This window comes from Castor canadensis, chromosome 11 (assembly GCF_047511655.1).
Source record: "Castor canadensis chromosome 11, mCasCan1.hap1v2, whole genome shotgun sequence".
Lineage (NCBI taxonomy): Eukaryota > Metazoa > Chordata > Mammalia > Rodentia > Castoridae > Castor > Castor canadensis.
Genome location: NC_133396.1, coordinates 47,073,044 through 47,100,375, shown reverse-complemented (window position 1 = coordinate 47,100,375; position 27,332 = coordinate 47,073,044). Strand labels below are relative to the sequence as shown.

General features: G+C 40.6%; 1 protein-coding gene across 8 annotated transcripts in view; it reads left to right on the top strand.

Moving 5' to 3' along the window:
• Smg6 (SMG6 nonsense mediated mRNA decay factor) overlaps nucleotides 1-27,332 on the top strand; it is a 266,332-nt gene that overhangs the window by 93,453 nt on the left and 145,547 nt on the right. For 7 of the 8 annotated variants that reach the window (XM_074046589.1, XM_074046588.1, XM_074046591.1 and 4 more), the window contains one exon: nucleotides 3,156-3,301. In XM_074046589.1, the coding sequence (XP_073902690.1) occupies nucleotides 3,156-3,301 (146 nt within the window). Of the gene's footprint in view, nucleotides 1-3,155; nucleotides 3,302-5,755; nucleotides 5,777-27,332 lie in introns of those variants that run through there. The other variant, XM_074046594.1, reaches the window with a different exon arrangement.

Sequence of the window (27,332 nt, the reverse complement as noted above, 5' to 3'; positions counted from 1 at the left end):
CTGCTTTTGCATACTCATATGTATGTCCTAAACACGACTTATATACCATCATCCTCAGTTTTTATACAGTTTCTCTCTGTAATATGTGGTGAAGCAAAGATTATTTCTCAAAGAGAAAGATATAAAACTACCCACAGGTAGTTGGAGGCCAGTATCAGACAGGATTTTGGTTACAAAACTGGGAACCAGAATCTTCATTGTTGAGCCCTAAGTAGGAGATCTGTCTGTGTTTCCTTCAGTTATTGCTTAATAAAGCTGATTTTGTCAGGATCCGTCTTCCTCTCATAGCTCATGTGTGAGGTTACTCTACACATTTGGGTTTTTGTTTGTTTAGTTGGCTGGTTTTGTTTTAATCATTTTGTGCTGTGGTCTAAAGGCAAAGGGAATCAAAAATGATAAAATAAAATAATATTAAAAAAAGGCAAAAGGAAGGTTTTTTTTAGAAGTTAAAAAAAATAATAATGTTGAGAACATTTGACCTGTGCTCCTTTGAGACTTTAGTCTAACCCAGGAAGTGTTAATGGATCTGTTTCAATTCCCACCCCAGGAAAGAGGCTTCCTTAGGCAGGGCTTCGAATCAAGACTGTCCCACGTGATGCTTCTGTCCTGTTGTTCTGTGCTGGCTCTTTCCTACCTTTCAACACAGAGACATATGGCTCTGAAACTTGCCCAGTGTGGCTGAATTTCAAGCAGAGTGAACTCTGTTCTTCTCGTAATGAGAATTGCTAGCCCCCTTCCCCCCTTCCCACCTCTGACCAGAGAGAGTGCTGCACAGTGTCAGGATTTAAAATGAAACCTTTGTTGTAGCCCATGGGGAAAAATGGATCCAGTCCAGCCCCAAATGTATCACTCTCTACCATTCCAAATCTACCAAGAAGTTTGGCGGCTCCGAAACTTTTCAGAGGGAAAAAAAGTTTTGTCTTGTTTTGTTTTGGGGAGGCACTTGCAATGGCATGTGGGGAAAAAAAGCAAATGCATGGCATGTTTTGTGCCAATGAAAATGAGGACAGCTCAGCAGAGAAGGAAACTGGAATGTAAACTGTAATTGACCCATAGCTGTGGCATGACTTCTGGGCACCAGAAGGTCAGTAATAGGGGTTACCATTCAACGGCAAGGAATGAAGACTGCCAAGATTCCATTAAGTTCTAGGGCTTTCTGATCTGGAGAGGGTACTATTCATTGAGGAAAGGCCAAGGTTGAGGTGAAACTAGGAGCACCTTTCTCTAAAACTTGCTTCCCTGTGACTTTCCAGAAGCTATTTATTAATCCAGCCTAGAGCTGTTCACCACCCCACCCCTCAGTGTACCACAAGCAGTTTGTTTGATTGAGGGTATGAGGGTGGATAAAAGATGCTTTGCTGACCACGAATTGTTCAGCATGGCCCTAAGGCCCATGTGCCTGGTTTCTCTCTCTCGCACCAAGTTTGAGTTTGCTTTTTATTTCAGAGGACTTCAGCTGTGGTTTGTTCTTGTTGCCAAAGGAGCTCCAGGCATGCACCGCTGTTTAGGATCCAGTGGCCACATTTGGCAAGCAGTATTTTGAATGACCTCTCCTTAGGAACCCTAGGTCACTGGTTGGATATTTGCCTTCCTACATTACAGGCTCTTCCTGTATTGGGAGTGGCAGTTGGCCAGGGCATTATATTTCCACTGGCCTGAAAACATACAGACCCTGATGAGCAGAGGCTTGTGAGGAGGAGGGCGGCCGCATAGGAAAGGCTGAAACAAATCATTGGGGTCCTAGGTCTCTGGATTCTTCAAGCGGAAATTGGGGATCCTTAGGTGGGGCAGTTAGTGTGATATGTAAGAAGACAACAGCAGAGCTCTGTTTGGTTTCTTTTCTTTTTCCTCTTCTTCTTTTTTCTTTTCCACAAGGGCTTGCTATTTAGCCTGGGCTGGCCTCAAACTCATGATCCTTCTGCCTCACCCTCCCAAGTACTGGGATTACAGGTGTGTACCACCACACCCAGCTCCTATGACTGGTTTCTTTTTTTTTTTCTTTTACTCATATATGCATACAATGTTTGGGTCATTTCTTCCCCCTTCTCTCTTCTTCCACCCCCTCCTTTACCCCCTCCCGCCCCCTCCCTCTCCCTCCCTACCCCCTCTATGAATGGTTTCTTGAAGTAAATCTTTTTTTGTTTTGTTTTTTTTTGGCAGTCCTGGAGCTTGAACTCAGAGACTCCACCTTGAGCCACTCCATCAGCCCCCTTTTTTTTTTCCGAGTTAAGGTCCCTGGAACTATTTGCCGGGTTGGCTTTAAACTGTAATCTTCCTGATCTCTGCCTCCTCAGTAGCTAGGATTATAGGTGTGAGCCACTGGTGCCTGGCTAGAAGTAAATCTTTAAGAATCTTTATAGCTTCATGGGACTTCTTTTATAGAGCATAGTTTTCTTTTTTCTTTTTTTTTTTTATGGTGCTGGTTTTTTTGTTTTGTTTTGTTTTTTATTCTTTTGGTATTGGGGTTTGAACTTAGGGCTTTGTGCTTGCTAGGCAGATGCTCTGCCACTTGAGCCATGCCCCCAGCCCTTTTTTGATGTAGTTATTTTTGGATAAGGTCTTGTGTTTTTGCTTGGGACCATTCTTAGACCACGATCCTCCTACCTACCTGTAATTCCCACATAGCTGGAATTACAGGCTATGCACCACCATGTCCTGCTTGTTTGTTGAGATTTGGTCTCTACTAATTTTTTTTGCCTATGCTGGCCTTAAACTGTGATCCTCTGGATTTTCACCACCTGAGTAGCTGCCAGGTGTATGCTGCCATGCCTGACTTAGAATATAATTCTCTTATCAGAGAGTTTGGGGACTGTGTATGTGTTACAGCCTAAAGTAGATTTGTTTACTGTTTAGAAAAACTGATTATTTCAGTGAGAAACTTTTATGTCAACTCGAATCCAGTTGTTGCCAAGGATTAGGAAATAGCATACCAAAGCATAATAACGCATAGTGATTTACCCAAGAATTGAGTTATTTTCATCTCTCAACCCTGACCACTTTATTCCTTTTTCTTAAATCTGTACAGAATTGCTTGATACCAGGAAGGTTTGTGAAAGAAGTGTCCTAGGCATTAGTTGTCTGCTTTTGGAGTGGGGGGATAGTTTCTTCAAGTGCTCTCAGAAATGTGCCTCACTAATGGACCCCTGTTTCTGCAGGATGGAGACATTCCCTGCAGTGTCTGAGAAGGTCCTCAAGGAGTTCCAGGTGTTGCTGCAACATAGCCCGTCTCCTATTGGAAGTACCCGTATGCTGCAGCTTATGGCCATCAATATGTTTGCTGTACATAACTCCCAGTTGAAAGGTAAGGAGCATTGAGTTACTTCATCTAGATAGAGGTCAGTCTAGCTTCTTTCCTGTGCTACCTTATTACCCACCTGCCCTCAGACATACACACACTGCTTTTTCCACCATTGCCTTTCACATCTTAGTTTACTCTCTGAAATCTGTAAGACTCTCAAGTGCTTGGGTGGGATGAAAGGGAAGAATCATGAGTTTAATTTGCAAACCTAGAGATGCTATTACACATCTGGCCATGCTAAAGGCAGCAACAAGGCTTCTTGGAGGCTGCAGATCCAGAGCCTCTCCCAAGGGAGAGGCATTGCTGAAATGTTTCACTGCAGAGACCATACGTTTGGCAAGGATTGGGAATGGCTGTTTTGGACTCGTGTACCCTGTTTGTTCAATATGGAAAAGTCTAGTTCCCTATGGGATATCCCTTGTGGGAGCCTGCCAGAGAGTAAGAACAGAGAATTGATGAGCTTTGGTGTCTCAAATCTGGAAGCACAAAACCCACCAGGCCCAGAGTTTGGCTAATGTACTGGTATACATTCTGAAGTGCTTTTCTGAATACTCTTTGAGGGTTTTTTTTGATATGGGGTTGAGGAGTGGAGGAAAGAAGGGCAGTTGGGCATGGTTTTTAAATGTCCTGATAACCAGGCCATAGCCAAAGGATATTACCAGGATCCTTTCCCTTCCTTCCATCTCACATAGGTAAGGATGATGTGGTTTGACTTGATGGAAATATGTAGTGTGAGGGTGACATTATTTTGTGTGTTTCTTTGCAACATTTGGTTTATGCTGCCAAGGAATCATTTTGGAGCATTGACAGAGAGTGTTTGATCTCAGGGCTAGAAGGTTATTATCTGTAGTGTCAGGCAGTGGGAATTGTCCCATGAAGACTCTGTTATAAAACAGATCTGGTATTTCTGGACAGAATGCCCTGGCTCTCTTGTACCTTTTCTTAGAGCTTTCTCCCACTCTGAAATTCATTTATTTCCCTTCCTATTTTTATTTGGGGGTTATGTTCAACTTGCTGGTAGTGAGGAATTTCTTCCCCGTGAGTGGATATACCACACTTTCTCTGGAAATAGGGTTCCTCCTGGGATTTGGGGAGGTCCTTAACAAGTCACCTGGGTTTTCAATCACAAATGAATCCTGGAGGACTTCTTCTCTCAAGCTGCCTGCCATAGCATTTAGAATTCCCAGCAGATGGCAAGATGCAGCGGTTTAGGAGCCCTTTTGAACTTGGCTAATTATTCCTAAGGTGGCTATTTGTTTAAATGGATCTGTGAGGAGGCATGAGGTCCTGAGGGGTAGTGCTGGTTTCTAGGAAGGAGGATATTAAGCTTGGAAAGTGCTGTCCTGGTAAGGCTGGGAAGTCCAAAGGGAGGGGAGATTCTGCTACCAAAAAGGAAGCTCACTGGCCTCTGGAAGTGGGGCCTCCAGAGTTGTCCTACTTATTTTCCTGTCTTCTACTAAAACATCTCACCAGTTTAGTGAGCAATCTGTCAACAGAGCTGCAGCATATTGTTCAGCATTGGATGACCCATGACCTCTGTAGGTGTGAATGTAAAGGGCCTGTAGCTCTTGCCTGCAAAGCATCTGTTTTCAGTGGCTTCTGCTCCTCAGAAAAGGAATAACCTGGTCTTTTCATAGGCCACTAGTGAGTCCTTTTCTTGTAGCTGTTGTTAAATAAAGGTTAAGAAAATACGGGTGGAAGTAAGGTGAGTACAAAGAAAGAAGGAAATAGGTGGTTCCCCCATTTGAAGCCAAGGTATTTTTCCTAGAACTTTTCCATGGTTAGTCATAAGGAGTACCCTCTAGCCAGGAATGACATGTAAAAGCCTGTCCTAGGACCTTACTCTTCATTACTGTTCTTGCTCCAACTCTCACCTCCATGAGGCAAGAGGAGCCTGAACTGAGGTTGTTGGTCACAGGCTGTAAGGGTGGTTCAGGGAAAAACAGCCCAGGCCACAGGATATAACATTCAAGTAGGACACAGAGCTCTGTGGATGTGCTGCCAAGTACCTGGTGTGCAGCTGAGGCGGCTGTCCAGACCCCACTGTGTGGGTTGCCATTGGGAGAGGGGTGAACAGAGCACTCAGCAGGACTGGTTGGTGGGAAGATGCACTTTTCCATTTCCCAGCATATGAGTCATCTTCTCTGGGCCCCTGTGCTGTGCTTGCATGGACAGTGGCAAGAAGGGGGTGTTGTGGCTGAGAAGCAGCATCTGTGCCGGGGGTGGAGAGGGAAGAGGGTTGGGGAAAGGGTAAAGATTTAAATCCTTTACTAATCAGCAGCAGTTTGAATCACATTTTTATGAGTAAGGAAGTGATAAATCAGCCCTGTATGTTCAGTCCCCAAATCCTGTCAGCTGGTGCCCTTCTAAAGGTTTCTCTCTGGGCCAGTCTGCATGCTGTCAGAGTCGCCACCCAGCCAAAGGTCCCTGGCTGTCTGAAACCAGGAAACAGGGCCTGATGCTGTCTGGCCCTCCCAGGTACTTGGGGTCTGTGGTGATTTGGCAGTTGCTGCAAGTTACAGAACATCTGGGCCATCATTTTTCTTCCCATTCCTTCTTGAATATGTCCTTCTGGGTGGGTGTTTATGCATGTCAGTTCCTGGATTCTGTGGAGGAGAGCATTCCAGCCTGAAGTAGAGCGATCTTGTGGCCCCAAAAGCAGCCCAGATCCTCTCAATCTGTGCCTGAGTCTTCATGGGACATAGATGTGGGGTCAAAAGTATGATTTGGAGAGCAATAGAGAAGTTCTTGCTTAAAAAATATGCCCTTTGCTGATGGCTGTAAATGCTATTATGAGTCATTTGTTCTTTATGTTCCTTGCTACCCTTATAATAACTAGCTTCTTTTTCCAGTATCAGTAGTCCGGGGATAGAAATATTGCTACTAACACTTTAGTCTGTGTAATTTTTCAGATATGCTTTCCTTTTGGACACTGGGCTATTTAAAAGCTTTGGAGCTGCAGAAGGCAAAATGAAGGGAAAAGCTGAGATGTTAGGGGAGAGAATGGAATCTCTAGGGTTAGGGTTTTCCTTAAAGCCAGATTTGCTTATGAAGCTAGAGGCTCTGAGGTTAGATTCACTTCCTTTTCCATCCACAGGGAAAAATAAGTTGAATTCTGTGACATGATTTAGCCAACTAAACTTTCAGGTCTTAGCAGTGATCTTAAAACTCATGGGTTCAGGATTGTTGGGTAGAAATAAAGGTCAGTCCACCATCATGTGCAAGATCCTACATAAGTGAAATTATAGAGTCTAGACTCCTAATACTCTACCCTGAGGTGGTTGGAAACACATAAATTTGAGGGATGGGGCAAGAGATGTTTGGGAGCCCCAGCATAGTGCCTGATATTTATTAGGCACTCAGTAATTATTGAATACATGGATGAGGAATGTCATAGCTCTGAGAAAGCTGTGTTCCTTACCTGGCCTATATCCAAAGCTGGTGGTGAGATAGGTAGTTCCCAGAGTGATATCACAATTGGTAATCTCTCTGTGGCATTCTGTGCCTGAGAGGAAAAAAGGCCTTCTCCACATGCCTCAGTATTTAACACTTCAGTAGCCATCTGATTGGCTGATGTGAGGTGAGGATGAACTGTTGGTCTAAACCACAAATACTCCAAAAATGTCAGTTTAAAAAAAGCTTAAAGAAATAATTTTAAGAAATAAAACTCTGTAATTTAAAGAACTAAAACTAGTTTCTTAAAGACAAATAATTGAAGCAACTTTTTGTGATAGGGTATCACTGAAATCCCTTTGCATTTCCCATCTGTGCCCAATTTGCTCCAATCTAGCCCTCCTTCTCCTTCTCTTCCCCCCTTCCTTTTTCTCCACCCCCTACCTTTAATGTGCTTTATAATATTTGGAATCAAAACCATCTCAGGCACACACTGTTTTATTTTACCGTATTATTGGATTATATTTTCTAGAAATTATTGGATGTTACTCATTGGTCACCACTGGAATAACTTCCCTTTTCTATACCTTGGCCTCTTCTTTTTCCTCTTCTACCAGTTCATAGAGTATGTCTCCATTTCATCCTTGGTAGCAGCAAGAGGGCACCCAAGAGACACTTCTGTGTGTGCTATTGATGTTGCTTGCTCTGAGGGAATGTTTGGGGGCCAGAATTGAGGTAGAGCTAGACTGGCTTTCCTTTCATGATCATTTATTCTTGCTTTTTTTTTTTTTTTTTTTTTCTCTTGAGGCAGTGTCTAAACCAGGCTGGCCTTGAGCTGACTATCCTCCTGCCTCAGCCTCCCAAATGCTAGGGTTACGGGTGTGCAGCACCATGCCTGGCTTATGGTGTTAGTAGTCCTGAATTACAGGAGGTAGAGGGAATGCCACATGTGCATCTTAGGAGGGATAGAGAGTTACCACTATCTGTGTGGGACTAACAGAGCTTTAACACATAGGCATGGGATTCTTCATGGCATGCTTATAAATGGGAGTTGGCTCTAGTTGAGAAATTGACTTTACAACCAGAATTTGTCTTCTAGCATACAACAACCTAAGAGATCTTCAGAAAAGCAATTTGCCTAAGAAAAGCAAAATGTATGAAGCTTGTTAGAACAGTTGTACAGGATATCTACCTTTCATAAGGGGTTAGGGTTGAGTTTAGCTATATAAACTGTCCTTTTCATTCCTCCTCCTGTTTTCTCTGGTGGTAGAAATCCTGGGGCTCTTTGTCCATAAAGATCCATGAGAATATTTCTACAGATAATCAGTATTACAAAATCTTCACTTTCAGGAAGAGAGAGGGCCAGTGTGATCAACAAATTTTGTAAGAAATAGAGTGAAAGATCAGAATAGGTTAGACTTTGGAAGACAAGCTAGAGGAGACTGCATTCTTAAGTTTTGCTCTCTGTTCCTATGGGGGAGACATAACCGTCAACAGACTGCTTAGCACAGGCTTCATAGATCCCTGGAAAAGAAGAAAAAGTTAAAGAAGTCAGTATGTTAAGGAACCTACCTATCTTTCCAACTCTGAATTCCAGGATCTTGGTTTCAGAACGAACCTACAGCATTAGACTGAGGAAGGAAAAGCAGTTGTGAAAAGCTAAAGAAATGAAAATTAAGCCCCTTAGCATGTTGGTTAAAGATAGTCTTTATTTTTGCCCCAAGATAATAGTGTGGTTTGGTGTCCATAGCTTGTTTGGTGTGGAGTAAAGAGGTGTAATATTTCATTGTTGTCCAGTGGTTCTTATGAGACTTATATTTCATTTCTCTTGCCATGTTGTTGCTTCTCAAATGGACTGGATAGGAGAAAGTATTTTGGGGGGAAATTTTGGCAACAGGATTTTCAGTTACCTTTTCTGTACTGTTTTTGGGCAGTATTAGTGTTTGAACTCAGGGCCTCACACTAGCTAGACAGGTGCTTGATTACTTGAACCACTCCACGAGACCTGTTTTGTATTGGGTATTTTTGAGATAGGGTCTCAGGAACTATTTGCCTGGGGCTGGCTTTGAAGAGTGAGCCTCTTTCCAAGTACAGACTTAAGCCACCAGCACTGGCCTTTTCTATACATTTTAAAGAAACTTATCCTGAGGAGAAAAATTGTAAATGTCCACTGGAATGCATGCCTCAGGACAGATATGTAGTGGTGTTGGATACAGGAGAAAAAGAATTGTTTTCAGAGCATATAACCAGTAATGACAACAGCAGCAACAACTGTGGTGATAAATGTTGACATTTTATAATTACTACATATGTGTGTTTATTTGATTCTCCTGCCACTCCTCTGAACACAGATTGGACAGATATTTGGTGTCTTCATAGGTAAGGAGAAATATATCAGAAAGGTTAAGTAACTTAGGCAAGGTTGCACAGTTAGTAAATTAAACCTAGGTCTCAAGTATCCAGTCTTCTCCATCAGACGGCATTAAAAATTTTTCTAGATAGCTAGACACTGCAAGAATTTTTCCCCCAGTTTGAGCAGTCTGTTGTTCTTCAATGAGGAAAGTGCTCCATAAATCAGATCTGAGACTAGAAGAGGAACAGTAAGGCGGAGAGAGAGAGAGAGAGAGAGAGAGAGAGAGAGAGAGAGAGAGAGAGAGAGTGTTGGAGGTAGGGGGTACAGGTAATAAGCTGGTAGAAGGGTATGATTTAGATGAAATAAGGCTATGAGTGGTTCATGTTTACTGTTGTCATGGAAGGAGGGAAATCTCCTTTCCATGACAGTGGAAAGCATTGCTCATGTTCACAGCCTCTTGATTAAAAAGTATTCAGTTTTTCTCTTAGTTTGGGATATGTGTCATCCCCCACCTTTCTGGAGTTTGAACTCAGGGTTTCATGCAGTGCTCTACTGCTTGAGCCATGCCTCCAGCCCTTTTTACTTTTTAAAAAAATTTTTAATAAAAATTATTTATTATCCTTTATTTATTTATTGTCATATCATATTTATTATCATGTACTGTTTCTTTGATTATTTTGGAAATAGGATCTTCCTTTTTGCCCAGGCCAGCCTGAACCATGATCCTGTGAATTTTAAGCTTCCTGTTGTCACAGAGATGACAGGCCCATCACCATTCACAGCTTTTTTTCATTGAGATGGGGTCTCAGCTGGCTGTCCTGGAGCCAGGGTCTTCCTGATCTCTACCTCCTGTGTAGCTTGGGGTGACAGGCATGCACCACTGTGCCCAGCTATTAGTTGAAATGGGGTCTTGTCCCCCAGGCACCCACTGGCCTCAAACCAAGATCCTGATTTCAGTCTTCCAAGTAGCAAGGGTTACAGGTGTGAGCCACTGGCACCCAGCTTGATATATAGTGTTTTTCTAAAAAGTTGGGTGAGGGTCTCTCTAGGAACTTTTTTTTTTAATGATCACTTCTAGTATCACTGTCTGTTTTTTAAAAGAAGCTTTTTTTACATACTATTCAAAGAGACTGTGCTTCTTTTTCTGGCCTGGGGCAAAGGTTGATATATCATTCACACAGAAAAGAATATGATAGTATATAAAACACTTAAAAGAAGATAAAGTAAATATACATGTACCTACAACCTGGGCTAAGAAATAAGAGTATCATCAGTACTTAAGATACTCTCAGGCCAGGCATTCAAGACCAAAAGGTAGGAAGATCCTATCTTAACCAGTAAAGCTGGATGTGTTGGTACATATCTGTCATTTCAGCCAAGTGGGAGGGTGATATAGTCCAGGCTTCCCCAGGCAAAGTGTTAGGCCACATTCCAAAAAACAAAAAGGACTGGGGGTGTGGCTTAAGTGGTAGAGCACCTTCGTAGCAAGCCTGCGGCCCTGAGATCAAATCCCAGTACTACCCTCCCCCCCAAAAAAATTGCTTCCTGTATGCTTCATCCCCATAATAGCTATAGCTATCTCTTTCCCCTCCACCATAGGTAATTATGGTCTGATAAGTAGAATTCATTCTTTTTCTTTTTCTCTTCTACCCCCACCCCTCCCTTCCCCTGTGTTGCTAGGGATCCAACTCAGGTTCAACTTTGTATATTCTAGGTGAGCACTCTATCACTGACCTTCATCCCTAGCACCCTCTTGCTTTTCTTTATAGTGTTATCATCTAAGTATGTATCTCTAAAGATAACATAGTTTGCTTGCATATAAATGGAATTACGGAATTATGCTAACATATAACTTATATTCTATTCCCTTGGCTTGCTTGGTTCCATGTAATGTTTGTGAGTTTTGTCCATGTTAATGCACGCAGTGGTAGCTCATTTATTTTCATTGTTATTAATGCTACATTTTATTCATTTATTAGCTTATTCTTCTGTTGATGGACATTTGCGTTCTTTTTGTTTGGAGCTATTACGAGCATTGATAGTCATTTGTAATTATTGGTATATTTGAATTTATATGTTGTATCCTATTTTTTAAGTCAGCTTTATTGAGGAAAAGTTTGCATAGGAGAAAGTACACCCAGTTTAAGCATGCATTCTAATCATTTGGGTGAATTTATATGTCCAAGTAACTAATCATCACGATCAAGATACAGAACATTTCCTTTATTCCAGAAAGTTTATTGTTGAGCCCTTCCCAGTTGATCTCCACCCTGGCCTTAAGCAACTGCTGATCTGCTTTCTGTCAATATACTTAGATCTATTTTTTTCTAGAGTTCCATATAAATGGAATCATACAGTGTGTGCTCTTTTGTGTCTGGCTGTTTTTCCTTAGTAAATCCATATTACTATATGTATCAATATTTCATTTTTCTGCATTACTGAGTAGTACTCTGTTATATGGAGATGCTGCATTTTTGTTTATCCAGGTACCTGTCAGTGAACTTTTGTGTTATTTCTAGTTTGGAGCTATTATGAATAAGACTGCTATGAACATTTATATATGTGAACGTATTTTCATTTCTCTTGTGTAAATACTTAGGAGTAGATTGCTGGGTCATATGGTAAGTATGTTTAATTTCATAAGAAACTGCTAGGGCTGATGGAGTGGCTCAAATGATAGAGTGCCTGCCTAGCAAATGTGAGGCCCTGAGTTCAAACCCCAGAACCACCAAAAACAAAAGTAATCCTTGGGCTGGCATAATGGCTCAAGTGGTAGAGCACCTGCCTGGTAAGTATGAGACCCTGAGTTCAAGCCCTACTACCACCAAAAAGAAAGAGAGAGAGAGGAAAGTGAGTAAGGAAGGCAGGAGGGAGGGAGGAGCTAAACTGTTTCCCAAAGTGGTTGGACCATTCCTACCAGCAATATGAGAGTTCCACTTTATTTACAGCCTTGCCAACGTTTGATATTGTTCATGTTTTTTGCTTTAGCTACTCTAGGGGGTGTGTGGTTTGTTTTGGTTTTAATTTGTGTTTCCCTAATGAATGACTTTTCATGTGCTTACCTCCCATTTGTACATTTTCTTTGGTAAGCTTAAATCTCTTCCTCATTTTTAGAATCAAATTGTCTTTATTAATTAAGAGTTCTTTATAAAAGAGTGGCACAAGTGGTAGAGTGCCAGAGTGCCTGCTAGCAAGTGCGAAGCTCTGAGTTCAAACCTCAGTATCACCAAAAAAGAGTTCTTCATGAAATCTGGATATAAAGCCTCTTTAGTCGATACTTGTTTTGCAATATTTTCTCCCAGAGCTTTTTCATCCTGCCTGTTCGTTTGCTTGCTTGCTTGCTTCCTTCCTTCCTTTGTTTTTTTTTTTTTGTTTGTTTGTTTGTTTTTAAATCTTCTTTTGTTTGTTTGGGGTTTTGTGGAAGCATTGTACCACCCATATTTAGCCACTCTTACCTTCTTTTGGATGGATTATTTTTTCCATTTCATAACCAGTCCCTCAGAGTTTCTTTTTCTCTTAGTGATTACCCTAGGAATGAAAGCAAAATGATCCCAAAAGTTAAAAGATAATCAGCATTTTTCATTCTCCTTAACAATGAAAGGACCACAGAACACTTAAATTATATTTATTCACTTTCTAGTTTATGTTCATATGCTTTTGTTGTCATGTTTATTAATTCTTTTTTTCTTTTAAGGCCTGTAAGACAAATTCTGTTTTGTTTTTAAACAAGGTTTTCCTAAGTAACCCACGCTTGCCTCAACTCACCGTCATCCTGCCTCTGCCTCTTGAGTGCTGAGATTAAAGGCATGAGTCATCACACCTAGCTCAAGACAGATTCTTATTTTTTTAATTTTGTTTTGTTTTGTTTGTTGTTACTTTCATAGTAAAGGTTTGGATAAACTCACCTATATACTTCTTACAACATTCAGTTTTGCATTTCAGACTCTTCCTGATACCACTTTTTTCCTGCCTGAATTACATTCTTTTGAATTTATTTTGTGAAGAATACTGTTGTTGCTTTGTGGTACTGGGGTTTGAACTCAGGACCTCACACTTGCTAAGTAGGTGCTATACCACTTGAGACATACCTCCAGCCCTAGTGAAGCTTTTTGATAACAAACTTTCTGTTTTTATTTGTTTGAAAAAAAAAAAAGCTTTATTTTACCTTTCTTTTCTAAAAGATTGTGTTTACTCATACTAGGAATTTTAGGTTCACATTATTTTCCTTTAGCCCATGTAAGATATTTTACTGTCTTTGTGCTTCCAGCGGTGCTGACTAAGGTCAGTTGTCTGTACCTCTAATTGTTTTTCTTTTAAAAGTAATGTTTTTCTCTGTGGGTGCTTTCCAGGTTTGTTTTTTTTTTTTAAATCTTTGAAGTTCTGTACATTTAGTGATTTGTCTCAGTTTGAATTTATTTTTTATTTTTCCTGCTAGAGGATTATTAGGCTTCACGTATCTTTGAGGTTTTTTTTTTTTTTCCCCATCAGTTTTGGAAAATTCTTAGTATTCATTTTTTAAATACAGCCTCTGCCCATGCTTTCTCTTTTCCTTTTGTGATTTTGATTAGACATATGTTAGATTTCCTTTGTCTTTGATGTCTCTTAAATGTCTATTTCATTTTTCTGTCTCTGTTTTTGTGCCACATTCCAGATAATATCCTTAACTCTTTTTTTTTTAATTCATTGAACCTTCCTTTTACTATATTTAATTTGCTGTTAAATATGCCCCATTGATAAGATCATATATGTATTTGAAATATGCCCCATTGAGTTTTTATTTTTAATTCTTACATATTTTTTATTTTTTAAATATATAGATTTCTTTGTCATCTGCTTTGACTTTTTTTTCCCCTGTGGTACTGGGGTTTGAACTCAGGGCCTACACCTTGAACCACTCCATCAGCTGTTTTTTGTGATGGGTTTTTTTGAGATAGGGTCATGTGGGGCTGGCTTTGAACCGAGATTCTCCTGATTTCTGCTTCCTGAGTAGCTAGGATTACAGGTGTGAGCCACTGACGCCTGGCTATGGCAGACATCTTGAATTTCTCTTTATGTTGGCTATACTGATAAAGCCTTGGAAATCAAAGTTCAGATTCATCAGTAGTCAGTTTTCTGAAGGCCAGTTATATTTCCATATTTACCTTTACTCAATCCCTGACCATGGTATCCTATTTTTTTGTTTTGTTTTGTTTTCTGTTTTTTAGCAGTACTAGGGTTTGAACTCAGGCCTTGTGCTTGCTAGGCAAGCATTTTACTACTCCTTCATGTACATCTCCATTTTATTTTACTAGCTCATCAATGCTTTAAAAAAAGTTTTAAAAATGCTTTCTCCAGACTAATTAGTTGTGACATTGGAAGAATGAATCTAGGTGTTTAGTCTCCCTGCCATATGACTAGTGAAAATGCTGTGATTTCTTCTGACTTTTTACCATCAAACTTGAAGCTTTTGTTTCTTCAGCTCTTCTGTGAGCAGGTAACTGGAACACCAATATCCAGGGTGGCAAGCGCTTAATGCTTGCTCTTATGAAGACTAACTCCTTTTCTAGCTCCTGCCCATTTACAACCTTGTCTTGTGGCAGATGCTGATATCAGGCTCCCACTTTTTAATTTTTTCCAGAGGTTTTCAATGTATAGAGTCTTACCCCGAGAGCTAATTGGGTGGAGAAGAAAGGTAAAGGAAAGGGGTTGGGAAGCCTGCAGCTGAAGTGATAGAAACTATTTATTGTCAAACGAGTGTGAGCTAGAGATCTGGAAAAGAGTGCTCTCTTGTTTCAGCCACATTACATTACATATCTGGTGAACCCTGTTGGCCCATAAAATCCTTTCCATTAGTCAGGGTACTCTGTGCTTTTGTTCTTGATTGCTGCTGTTCTTAGAACTGTTCAGTGCTTGCATGGTTCAGTTTCCTTTTCAGAAGTCAGACTGTCATATATTTTGGAATGTACTTAGGGTAATTGGAGCTTTGTAGCTTGGTTAAGTCCTCTCTTCAGCTATAAAATTCATTTTGAAGCTTAAGTTCAAAAAATGCCCATGTGATCCCTTGACCCAAGTGCCAACAGCAGATGCAGCAATTGACACGCTATAGGGAATTTCCAACTCTGGGTAGGTTTCTGAAATCCAGACACGTGCTGTTCACACTTTGGCTTCTGAGGCAAGGATCAGTGGTTGGAAGAGGGGAGGGCCTGGCAGGGACTGGAGGGAGAAAGATCTCATAATGCCTGTCCAGTGTTAAAGGCTGTGTCAGCTTTCTTCTTCCTCTCTTCTCCAGCTGGCATTGGTAGGGTAGAGTAAATCACCATAGAGTGGTTATGAGCTGAACTCACTGGGGATTTCTGTGAGGCACATCTGTGACGTCATCACTGTCTGTTCTGCATAACCTCTTTTCACTTCTCCCCTGAGAGAGGGTGATGCCCAGAACTCATGTCAGGGCATTGAACAGAGGGAAATGTTTGGTAGTCATTACTTTTGAGATGCCTGTTAAGAACACACTTTTAGGCCATTGTCACTCTTGGGCCATTCCTATTATTGCCTAGCAAGCCTAAGCCCTGAGTTTAAATCCCAGTACTGCAAACAAAACAAAAACAAAATACAAAGGAGACTTGACATCAGAAAAGAGAAGCCCTCTTTGCAAACATGGTCTGAATACCCATTGTAGGTAAAACTTCTTTTTAAATGGGGAAAAAAGACAGTCTAGAAAGTCTTGAAACTTCCAAGTGATATCTCTTATTGCCCTTGCCTCCCTCCCTCCCTTCTGAACATGCATACACAAGTGTGCACACAGAGAGTCTGTGTCATGTCACTCCTCTATGCAAAATCTCCACTGGCTTTCCATTTTACTTGAGTAAAAGCCACAATTTTTAGAAGGTATGTGAACCTCTCCTTCCACCCTCTACATTGCCTCTCTGACCCATTCATTACTTTCTCCCAATGGCTACTTACTCTGCTTCAGCCATACTGACCTTCTTACAGGTCCTCTTAAGAAGCTGGAGATTCCCTTACCTTTGGGCTTTTGGATTAGGTGTTTTCTTCACTTGGAATGTTCTGTGTCCAGATAGCCTCATGGTGAATACCTCACCTCCTATGAGGCCTGCCCCAATCATCCTATTTAACACTGCTGTATACTGCTCCCACCCTGCAGTCCTAATCTTTCTTTTTATCCTGTGCACTTATTTCCCATATAGTAAGTAATTTACCACTTATTGTGCATATGTTTATTATTTACATTTTTCTGGGACTAGGCTGCAAGAATGTAAGCTCCCTGCAGATAGAAATGCTTGACCTGTCTTATTCACTGAAGTGTTGTGAGCAACAGGTCAGAACAGTGTCCTGTTGTAACTTCTCAATGAACATCTGTTAACTTGAGTTCAAGTCAAAGAATAGTTTGTCACTTAAGTCATTGTGAGCAGTGAAGGTTGATGGCATCTGTTCTGTGGGTTATTGCTCATAATCTTACTGTCCTTCCTTGTTTTCTACTAAGGTGACTTTCCAAATGCATGTTTAGCATCCTAACATTAATGAGCTTTGGTATTTACTGTTTTTTGGGTTTTTTTGTTTTTGTTTTTCCGGTACTGGGGTTTGAACTCAGGGCTTCATGCTTGCTCAGCAGGTGCTGTACCACTTGAACCACTTAGCCAGCCCTTGTATTTACTGTTAATCCTGGAGTTAATATCTTTGGGTTCTATAAAACAAAATTGTTTTAGAGCAGCATGAGTTGTCTTTTTTCCTGCCCATAAATACTCTCTTAATTTCTCCTTCTGTACTTGTTTACCATATTTTTACTATCACCTTACTAGAGCAACTCTATAACTCTATCCTATTTATGCAAACTATGTGAATTTAAAAAAAATTAGCATTTTGGGTTGTCTTGTTTAGTGTGGGTTTTTTTTTTTTTCCCGTGATACTGGGGCTTGAACTCAGGACCTATACCTTGAGCCACTCCACCAAGTCCTTTTTTTTTTTTTTTTTTTGTGATGGGTGTTTTCGAGATAGGGTCTCAAGCCTCAATTCTCCTGAGTAACTAGGATTACAAGTGTGAGCCATCAGCGCCTGGCTTGTTTAGTGTTTTTGTTGTTGTTTTTGGTTTATTTTTTTCCCTACTGGGGATTGAACTCAGGTTCTTGCACTTGTTAGGCAAGCACTGTACCACTGGATCTTGTTTAGTGTACTACAAAAGATAAGAAAGTAGAAACTACCTATAAGCCAATTACCTGGCAATGATATTTTCCTACATTAATGTATTCAAGAGTTTTTAACATAGTTGAAAAGATACTGAATATAGAATGTTTGGTCATACTATTTTCACTTATTATAAATACCATCTTTATACATAAAACCATTGTTTACATTTTATTAGAATGTAGTTTCAGAAGCTCAGTTGTCAGAATAAGGGGTTTGAGTCTTGACACTTTTGATAAATATATTCCAGGTTACTTTCTTTAAGAAGCTGTACCACTTTATAGTTTCCTTCCTTCCTTCCTTCCTTCCTTCCTTCCTTCCTTCCTTCCTTCCTTCCTTCCTTCCTTCCTTCCTTCCTCCCTCCCTCCCTCCCTCCCTCCCTTCCTCCCTTCCTCCCTTCTTCTCTTCCTCCCTCCCTTCCTCCCTTCCTCCCTTCCTCCCTCCCTCTTTTTCTCTTTTTCTTTCTCTTTCTTTCTGTCTTCCTTTTTTTCTCTCTCTTTCTTTGTCTCTGCCCCTCTTCCTCCCTCTACCCCTCTCTCTCCTTTCTTTTTCCCTCCCTCCCTCCCTCCTCCCCCCCTCCTCCCCCTCTCTCCCTCCTCCCCCCCTCCTCCCCCTCTCTCCCTCCTCCCCTTCCCGCCTCCCTTTTCACCCAGAGCATGGTGGTGCCCGTCTATAATTTTAGCTACATGGGAGACTTATGGTCCCAGACCAGACAAGGCAAAAAACAAGACCCTTTCTAGAAAATAACCTAAAGCAAAAAGGACTGGAGGTGTGGCTCAGATGACAGAGTGCTTCCCTAACAAGTGCAAGGCCCTGAGTTCAAACCCCAGTACTGCTCCCTCCCATACACCAAAAAAAAAAAAAAAAATTCTTTAAAGTCTTCAGGTCAAGGTTAGTTCAAGAAGAATTAATTTAGAAGGTAACACACATGCACAGGAAATCAATGCGAGTCAACTCCCTGTATAACTATCCTTATCTCAACTAGCAAAAACCCTTGGTCCTTCCTATTATTGCTTATACTCTCTCTTCAACAAAATTAGAGATAAGGGCAAAATAGTTTCTACCTGGTAGCGAGGGGGTGGAGGGGAGAGGGAGGGGGTGGGGGAGTAAGGGAGGGGGTGGGGGAAGGGGGGAGAAATGACCCAAACATTGTATGCATATATGAATAAAATAAAAATTTAAAAAAAAAGTCTTTTCAGGTCTTCAGAGCTTTTATCATCCCTCTGCTTTCCCTCCTCCTTCCCTCCCTTCCTTCTTTCTACTCAGGGCCTTATGCATGCTAGGCAAGTGCTCTCCCACTTGAGCTACACCCCCAGACAAATAGCTCATTTTTTTTAGCAATAAATAATATTCCACTGTCTGGACGTGTCACAGTTTATCCATTCACCTATTGAATGACATTTTGGTTGCTTCCAAGTATTGGTAATTATGAATAAAGTTGCTATTAACATCCATGTGTAGGTTATTATGTAGACAAAAGTTTTCAACTCCTTTGGGTAAATACCAGGGAGCATAATTGCTGGATCACTTTTACTGTAAGTAAAAGTTTAGTTTTTTTTAGTTTTATCAGAAACTATCAAACTGTCTTTCATCCTGTCTTGTTTTAAATTGCATTTCTTTGATTACTAGTAAAAATGGAAATCTTTTTGTATGTTTTATTACCGTTTTATAGTTCTGTGTAGTCATGTTCTATCTTTCTTTTTTTTTTTTTTTCTGGTGGTACTGGGATTTGCAAAGCAGGTACTTACTACTTGAGCCACACCTCCAGTCCATTTGGCTCTGGTTATTTTGGAGATGGAGGTCTCACGAACTATTTGCTGGGGCTGGCCTCAAACCACAATCTTCCCAATTTCATTGTCCCAAGAAGCTAGGATTATAGGTGTGAGCCACTGGTGCCCAGCTCTAGTTTCTTTCTTTTCAATTTATTTGAGCTTTTTCAGATGATTGATTTGGTAGTCCTTTGTATATTTATTGGTAATTTCTTATTTGTGTTTGGTTTTTATTATGCTTGTGAAAGTTCCTTCATTTTTTCTTTTATGATTTTTTTAAATGTACAAAAGCCTTCTTTTTTTTTTTTTTTGTGGTACTGGGGCTTGAACTCAGGGCCTACACCTTGAGCCGCTTCACCATCCCCTTTTTTTGTGTGTGTTTTAGGTATTTTTGAGATAGGGTCTCACAAACTATTTGCCTGGTCTGGCTTTGAACCGCAATCCTCCTAATCTCTGGCTCCTGGGTAGCTAGGATTACATGTGGGAGCCACCAGAGCCTGGCTAAGGCTTCAAATTTTATGTTATGTCATTAATTCATGATTTATTTGCTGGGATTACAGACATGCACCACCAAGCTTGGCTACAAATTATTTTCATTTCTACCTCTGCAAATGTATATTTGTTCCTATCAGCTGGAGGGACTTGTAGCACCATTTGTTGGCTACATTTACACAGTTGGTAAGAGATGTGGAAAACCTTACTTGCTTAAGTAAAAGAGCAATGTATTAGTGAGGGTAGATCTTTTGATCAGATGTAAAAGTTCCCCAACCAGCAAATCAGCCCATTTTTATACATTACTTGAATGAAGTAAAGTTGCAGTTGTCATGGACTGCATTGTCAGAATTAAACCTTTTGCTTCACCTCAGGTGAAAACTTGCTAGCTGGGAATAATTCAAGCATGAGTATTGCAGGTGAATAGTCTTATTGGCTTATTACTTCAGGGAGGAAAGAATATGATTATCTTTTGCAGTTATCCTTTTTTTTTTATTATTAACTAATGAATGAATCATTTGTGCTCTAACAGAATGTGGGAAGTACTTCTCCATTTCAGGATAAAAGATCCTGGATTAAACCATGTACTGAGCTGAACAGTGAGGTAGTAGGCTGTGTTTGTGAGGGTTCATATGACACCACTTTATGGGACCATACTTAGCCAATCATTTGGGTATGGGTGATTCCTTTAATCTCTGATGGCTTTTCATTCATTCCTTATTCTTTGTCTTTGGAAGCACTGTGGAAAGTGTGCTAAGGGCAGCATTTCTGTTGTGTATGTAGTGAGTTGGTGCACTTGATGTCTTGGTCTGTGGCTGGTATGTAGGAGGATGGATAAGAGGGTAATGTTTTTGAAATTTCTGTGCTTTAGAGTTCAGAGAAAATGTAGGAATAGAACAGATCTATCGTGCCCACTGTGGAGAGTTAGGTGGTGACTTTTTCATTTTCTGGGTGGTTGACTCTTGGAAGAAGAGGGTGGAATCTCTGAATGCCATGTGACCTCATGGTTATGAACTTTGTGACTGATTATATATTCATAAAATAACACATATTAGACATCTGAATTTTAAAAGGCTGGTAGATATATATAAAAACTTAACCATTCTTTAGAATAGTGGAATTATGAGTGTTTTAAATTTTTTCTCAATATTTTTGTAGTTTTCTGGCATGATAACAGTACTTTAGTAAAAAAGACATTTTTTTAAATTGTAATGATAAAAATAAAGTATTTGTAGTTAGCTAAAACTAGGTTCTAAGCGTGATTGGATTATTTACTTGCTGCATCATGGAAATTTCTTAACCTCTTCTAAACCTGTTTCTATATCTAGTACTTTGTTCATAGAAGACATTTAATAAATGTTATTGAATTAAACCTTCCCCATGGTATGTTTGCCACTGATTACCAGTATTTGTTTCCTCCTATTAAGGGAAGATTCTGGTGCTGGAGGCATGGCTCAAGTGATAGAGCATCTGCCCAACAGTGTGAAGCCCTGAGTTCAAATTCCAGTACTGCCAAAACCAAAAAGATAAAACAAGGTTCTGTTTCCTCTTTTGAACTTGAATTTCAAAAGAAGCCTCTGTGGTTTTGAGAGTTTATCAGTTATCATGTTTTCTTTTGATATTGCTGATTCTTTTGACTCTTCTTTTATTCCAGAGGAACCAATATGATAGACCAAGTAGAAAATAGTCACTGATTCTTAAAATGCAAGTGTTTTAGCCTCATAAAATATATAGATACCTCAACTACAGTATGTATTCATGAGGACAAGAGATTTTATCAAGTCCCTAACAGTGTTCAAGGCTGACTTTAAAACTAAGTATTCAATCAGTAGTGAGTGATTGATTTGCTAAGATGTATTGAAGTGTATAAAATGAGTTTAGGCAAATAAGAAATTCACAAATGTAAACTTTCTAAAAAAATTTATCCTTGTAGCTAAGCAATTGTGCCTTGCAAAATGTGGGACTGTATTTTTATAATTATTTGACTTCCATGATGATAAAGAACCCCTTTGAGACGTCATGCTGCAATAGGCTGCTTTGAGAAACCAGGATTAAAATCCTCAGCATATATTCCCTCCCTTTTTTCTTAGCCTCTTACCGGAGGACCTCTTTCTCACTCTCAAGAGACTAGAAAGCCAAATTTGTAAAGAAATTCCTTTTAATTACCTAATGGTCTTTAGCCCAGGATGTTCCCTTGGAAGGACGACTGGAGCAGTTCTTTCAACTGTCTTGATACCTACCATCAGAATTTTTACTTTACTTGAGGCCCCTAAAGGCTCAGAGCCCTTTTGGGAAGGGGTGGAAATGCCTCCACATATGTGTGCTATTTCTTTAAAAGAAAGTCTAGCGGAAGTGATGCTGTAGGGAACATCTGCACTTGGGGCTGAGTGGAGAAAGCGAGATGCGCTGCAGCTGGTGTAAGGCTCTGGCAAGCTGAAGCGCTGCTGTCTATTGGGGTTTACTTCTGTCTACATTGAAACATGGCTTGGGAGGGGGTTGGTGGCCTGCTGCCAGCCTCAGTTAGCCTGCCCTCCTCTTTCCTCCTCATCTCCCCCCCACCACCTCCCCTCCCTCATGCTTTAAAGTCACATTTCCAGGCCAGACGTAGAATTAATCTCTGGGCACTTCACATTGCTGGCAGCTGAAAGCAGGATGTGGGATCTTTTTTTTCTCTTTCTCTCTCTCTGCGTCTTGGCTGACTTTTTTACCTCTCGAAGAATTTGGAAGACCGTGAGATTTCCCCCCCCAGCCCCCGCCCAAAAGTACTGTGGAGTTTTTCAGCACACTGATCACCCTGCTGCGGCTTCACCCTAATAGACTTCATATGTTGATGCAGTTGACATCAGTATCAAACTATTTTACATGTGATCTGGTGTATTTCCTGAGGAAATCTGCAAGATATTTATTAAGAACTAATAAAATAAACCTCTCCATGAGTTTTTAGGTAGTTTTCAATTTTTCATGTCTCTCTCGTTTCCTCTTATCAATGAGTTGCTATTTTCTCTCTCTACTCTGACCATCGCAAAAGGAAACAAAAATAAATGTTTTAAACTGTTCCTGAAGGGACAGGGAGAGAATAGTTCTGCCATGATGTATCAGCCATAGCTGTATTTTTAGTGCAGCATTGTAGATACTAAAAATATCCTGTTATAGTGGATCCTTTTTATAGGTCTCTGTGTGAGTGTGTATGTGTGTGTGTTTATAATGTTGTATGCACAAGTGCTTTTGTGCATCAGCAGCCACTCTTCCCATTACAGCTGGACTCCATTAGTCCTTGAAAATTAATGTAATCCTAGTTAAGAAAAAAATTAATTACTCTACCAGAGCTGTGTTTCATCCAAAACTAGTGTTAGCTCCCTAGCTGGCAGCTTAGTTTGAGAGGCTCCAGGGACCCATGGATTGTGGCTTTAGTATCACAGCATTTGCTGCTGTGTTTTTCCCGTTGAGAGCATTCCTCACTTTTTTAAGAGTTAGACATGTGGCATGCAGAGAATGACTGCAGACCCCTCTGCCTCAGTGAAGTACTATGTCCAGCCTGGTCATTCCCAAAATGAGTGTCCACCACAGGTTTAGCTTACCTGCCATAGCAGGTTTTCTTTACAAAAGAGATACTTTGGTAGTGGTTGATTTTTCATGTGTTCTAGAAGAGAAATAACATTTATCAAAGTCCAAGAGATAGGTGGGATTTGCCTAGGAAGATCCTATGTAGAAAAATTAAGAATGATAGTCATGCTTTGCCCTTACTATTTGTTTAAGGTTTGGAGTAGTTTATTTAATACACACCTTTTATTATGAATGTGTCAGAGTTGACTGCCAGTTTCTAATCAGATTTCTCAGCACTGGCCCTGGTGAAGGACTGATTAGCTCATCGTGTAACATTTTCAAGTTTGTGATCAGTGTTCTGGGATGTGGTATAGACACAGCCCAGCAGTTGTGGCAGTCTACCTCACCTTCATGACATAGTTCTTATGAAGTCACCTGCTTTCATTGTTGCTTTTACTCTTTAGGGGCCTGGACTGGGGTGGTAAGGAGGATAAGTGGGAAGATGGGTTATTTCCTTACTGATCAAACTCTTCAGGCTCTCTGCTCAGAGTCCAGGCAGGATCCATCTGTCTTGGACTGCACTTCCCTTTTTTTGCTGAGCTGGGGCGTGGGCAGCATAGGCCTCTATAACTCGTGACAGGCCTCCCAAAGTGCCATGATGGCATGTATCCTCACAGAGCTATTCAGAACAAAAACAGGGCTAATGCCCCTTTGTTTCTTTTTGGGCCTGGGCTTTGAGGCTTGTCTCTGGACCTTATGTTCTTTCTTGCTGGTGACTCTTAGGCTCTCTCCCAACCTCTCCCTCATCCCCTAGCTGACAATTGGTTGGGCCCTGAACTTCCTGTACTTGATCCCCAAACAGTATAGTTCAGTAAAAGTAGTAATTAGGCCTTTTACAAATTTATTTTATTAGTGAACAGAGTTGTGTGTAATGGGCTGTAATTCTAACACAGTCAGTTTGGAGATTAATAAAAAATGTAAAAGGAGCAGTTTTTAACAGGGGCAGTGGGCCTGTTATTTTGAGTTTCAGCTAAGCCGAAATCAGAGCCGCGTGGGACCCATGGCAGACTATGCTGCTGGGAGGATGCAAAGCCACGTTCCTTGTTGTTACAGTGTGTGCAGTGCCCGTCCTTGAGGGTGCTTTACGCTGGCATTGGAAAAAAGAAAACCTTGTTTTCCAAGAACTCTGCTCTCTCTCAGCTTGATAAGCATTTAAAAATAAAAGCTGCACAATTGAAATTGGCAGTGCATCCTCATTCTTTTGTCTCTCTGTTTATTTTTTTCACTCATCCCTCAACATGTGTGCTACAGCCCATGGTTATTACACCCTCAAGAGTGATGTCCTGGAACTCACCAAACTTACACCAAGGTCTGCTTGCCCTGCTGTTTGAAGCTGGCTGAGACATAAGGGCCTAGTCTATTACTGGGAGGCTGTGGATCAGCCACACTAAACCCATCTGGGGCACAATCCCCCTTTCTCCTAAAGATGCTGCATAGAATTTTGAATTCCAGAATCCTAATTGGTCATCTCAGCCTTTCTTGTTAGTTTTTGTAGTTAGCTTAGTTGATTTGTTTACCTGTCCATCGGAGGAACTCGAAAAGAAGGCACTTTGGCACTGATCAGGAGCAGTTCTGTCGTGCCTTTTAAAAAAGATTCTTCTGAGCTAAGATTTTATAGTATCTATCCAGGGAAAAGAAAAGCTACTACAACTTGGGCTAGGGTGACTATAAGTCCTGGTTTGCCCAGGAAATAGACCCTATTTATGATTTTTTAAAAATTATTTTTATTAACATATATACAGAGTGAGGGGTTTCATTCTGATATTTCCATACTGTTTATGAATTATTTATAGCACACTCTTTCACTCTTCAAAGTATCTCAGTTTAGGTGATAAATTTTGGCATCACTCTAGCTTTGGTGAATTTAGAAAAAAAAAAAGTGTTAATTTTTTTTGTCCAGAAATATAATGGGTTTGTGAGACAGCACCAAACCCGATGCTAAGTATTGGATGGAGTTGTGCACGTGTGACCTCAGATGGAATTGCTGTATCTCTGGCTCTGTGTGTGAGGACTGGCCTTCCCTCTTGAGTAGGTCCTGGTTCAGCCAACTTCAAAATGCCATGTCACTTGTTCTGGCATTTCTGTTTATCATTGCCTGCTTGGTTGAGTCAGAAGCTGGAGTTAGTTTGGTAGGGTGTGGTTTCAGGTTTGCACACTTCCTGGTTGATGCCAAGAAAGGGTTTGTGCCTGATGTAACCGAATAGGGTGTTAACTTCAGGCTAGTAGTCCTCGTTGTTGCTTGACTGGTTGGACAGAACCTGGTGTTACTGTTTCCCAAAGAATATTTTTGGTTTGAAAACCAAAGGTCAGCAGTTCACAAGTGCCGAACTTGAAGCCAACTCTGTGGTTTGTCTTGTGCCACTGGGCCAGCAGCACTGCAGTCCTGATCAATTGATCTGCAATAATATGAAACCACGAATAGCAACTGCCAGACAAAATTCCATCTATCCAACCTGTTTCTTTGCCCAGCTCTCCTTTGTTTCTGCTTGTATGTCTAGCTTAGTCTTGGTTATGTATTCCTCTTTTTGGGGTTTATCTTTTCCCATCTCCCTGTCTCTTTCCATAGCAGTTTTTAATAATGTTTTAGTTAGTTCCAGCCTTTTCCCTGAATGGATCCCATTGGAAAATGCATTTGAAAGGAAACAGTTATACACTTCCCTTCCTTTGAAACTCTATTGGCACCTTTTCCAGTGCAGTAAACCATACAACATGTATTTTCAAAGTTTCCAAACACAGACATGCTGGCGTTAAATTTGTAAAAAAGTATTTTATTCAGCTGTATGGTAACTGGGACTTTCAGAGATGCTGATCAGATTTGAAGTTGGTGCTGACTTTTAGAACTCCAGTAGGTTTTCAGGTCTCTACAAAGAAATACAGTCACACTGGCTCTTGGGAAGTCTGCGATGCTTTGCGCCTTGGCCTTGACTTGCAGGTTTGGCAGGTGGAGTTGGGCAGAGATAGATGTGGGGATCCCCAGCCACACCCAGAAGAAAACAGGGAAAGTCAGTGAATTATTAACAGTATTACGTAACTGTGTTGGGTACAGAAACAGAAGGTAAATGCCTTCTATTCACAAAAGGTAAATTCTTTCTGTATACTACAGCCAAATCTGGAAGTCACATAACACCTGTTCATGTGGTTCATTATTTTTGTTAAGATGTCATTGCTAAAAAGAGCTCATCTATTGGCATTCAAAGCAGTGTAATGTTGCTAATGTTCTCAATGATTATCTCACTTTTTTAAAACTATGGTCTGATAAAAAAAATTGTATTAGAATCAGATCTATGTATTTCAAAGTCTTTGGGTTTGACGGAAGTTGGAATTTGATCGGTAAGGACTGATTCTTCTCTAGGACCCCAGCTATTTGTTCAGAAGATCCCTGGAAATGTTCTTTTAATAAGAAACCTTTCAGAAGGGGTTGCTTCCAAATTGCTCAAACAGCTGAACTGTGTCTTGGCTCACTTAGCTTTATATACTACATCTTTTTCAGCTTTTCTTTGTGTATCAGCTTAAGAGTGGTGAGTTCTGCCCTAGAGTATTAAGATAGATTCTGTGTTGCCTTCATAAGACTGAAGTTGCTGCAGACCATCCTACAGAAGCTGGGTATCCTGCAGGCTATGTATCCCACTCAATTTAATTAACTAGAATTTATTAAGTATTTGTCGTGCCTCATTCTTCTTAACCTTTTTTTGGTAGCCTCTGCCTCTGATGACGACAGACTTTCCAGAAATGCTTTCTGTACATTTTTTTGTTCTTCCCTTTCTCTCTGCCTCTTTTTGGGGTCTTCTGTTTCTCATCCTGCATCCTAAATATCATCATTTACTAAAGTTCTCACCCAACATTCTTTTTCTCTTTGCCCCATTGATATATTGTAAAATCTCCTGATTTCAATTGTTGGGTTCTATGGACCACTCCTGTCCAAATCTTTTTACAACTTTGATCTTTTTCTTGAGCTTTAGCCAATATTTTTCACTTGCTGCCAGACATTTTCACCTGTGGGCTCAAGCTTCTTCAACCTTAACTTACCTATTTCTATGTGTTGCAAGTTAGGTTCCAGGTAAAGTAACTTCTTAAGACGAGGACTGTGTGCTGTTGGCTCATGCCTGTAGTCTTTGCTACTCAGGAGTCAGAGATCAGGAGGATCTCAGTTCTAAGCTAGCCCAAGCAAATAGTTCAAGAGACCCTATCTTGAAAAAACCCATTGCAAAAAAGGGCTGGTGGAGTGGCTCAAGGTGTGGGCTCTGAATTA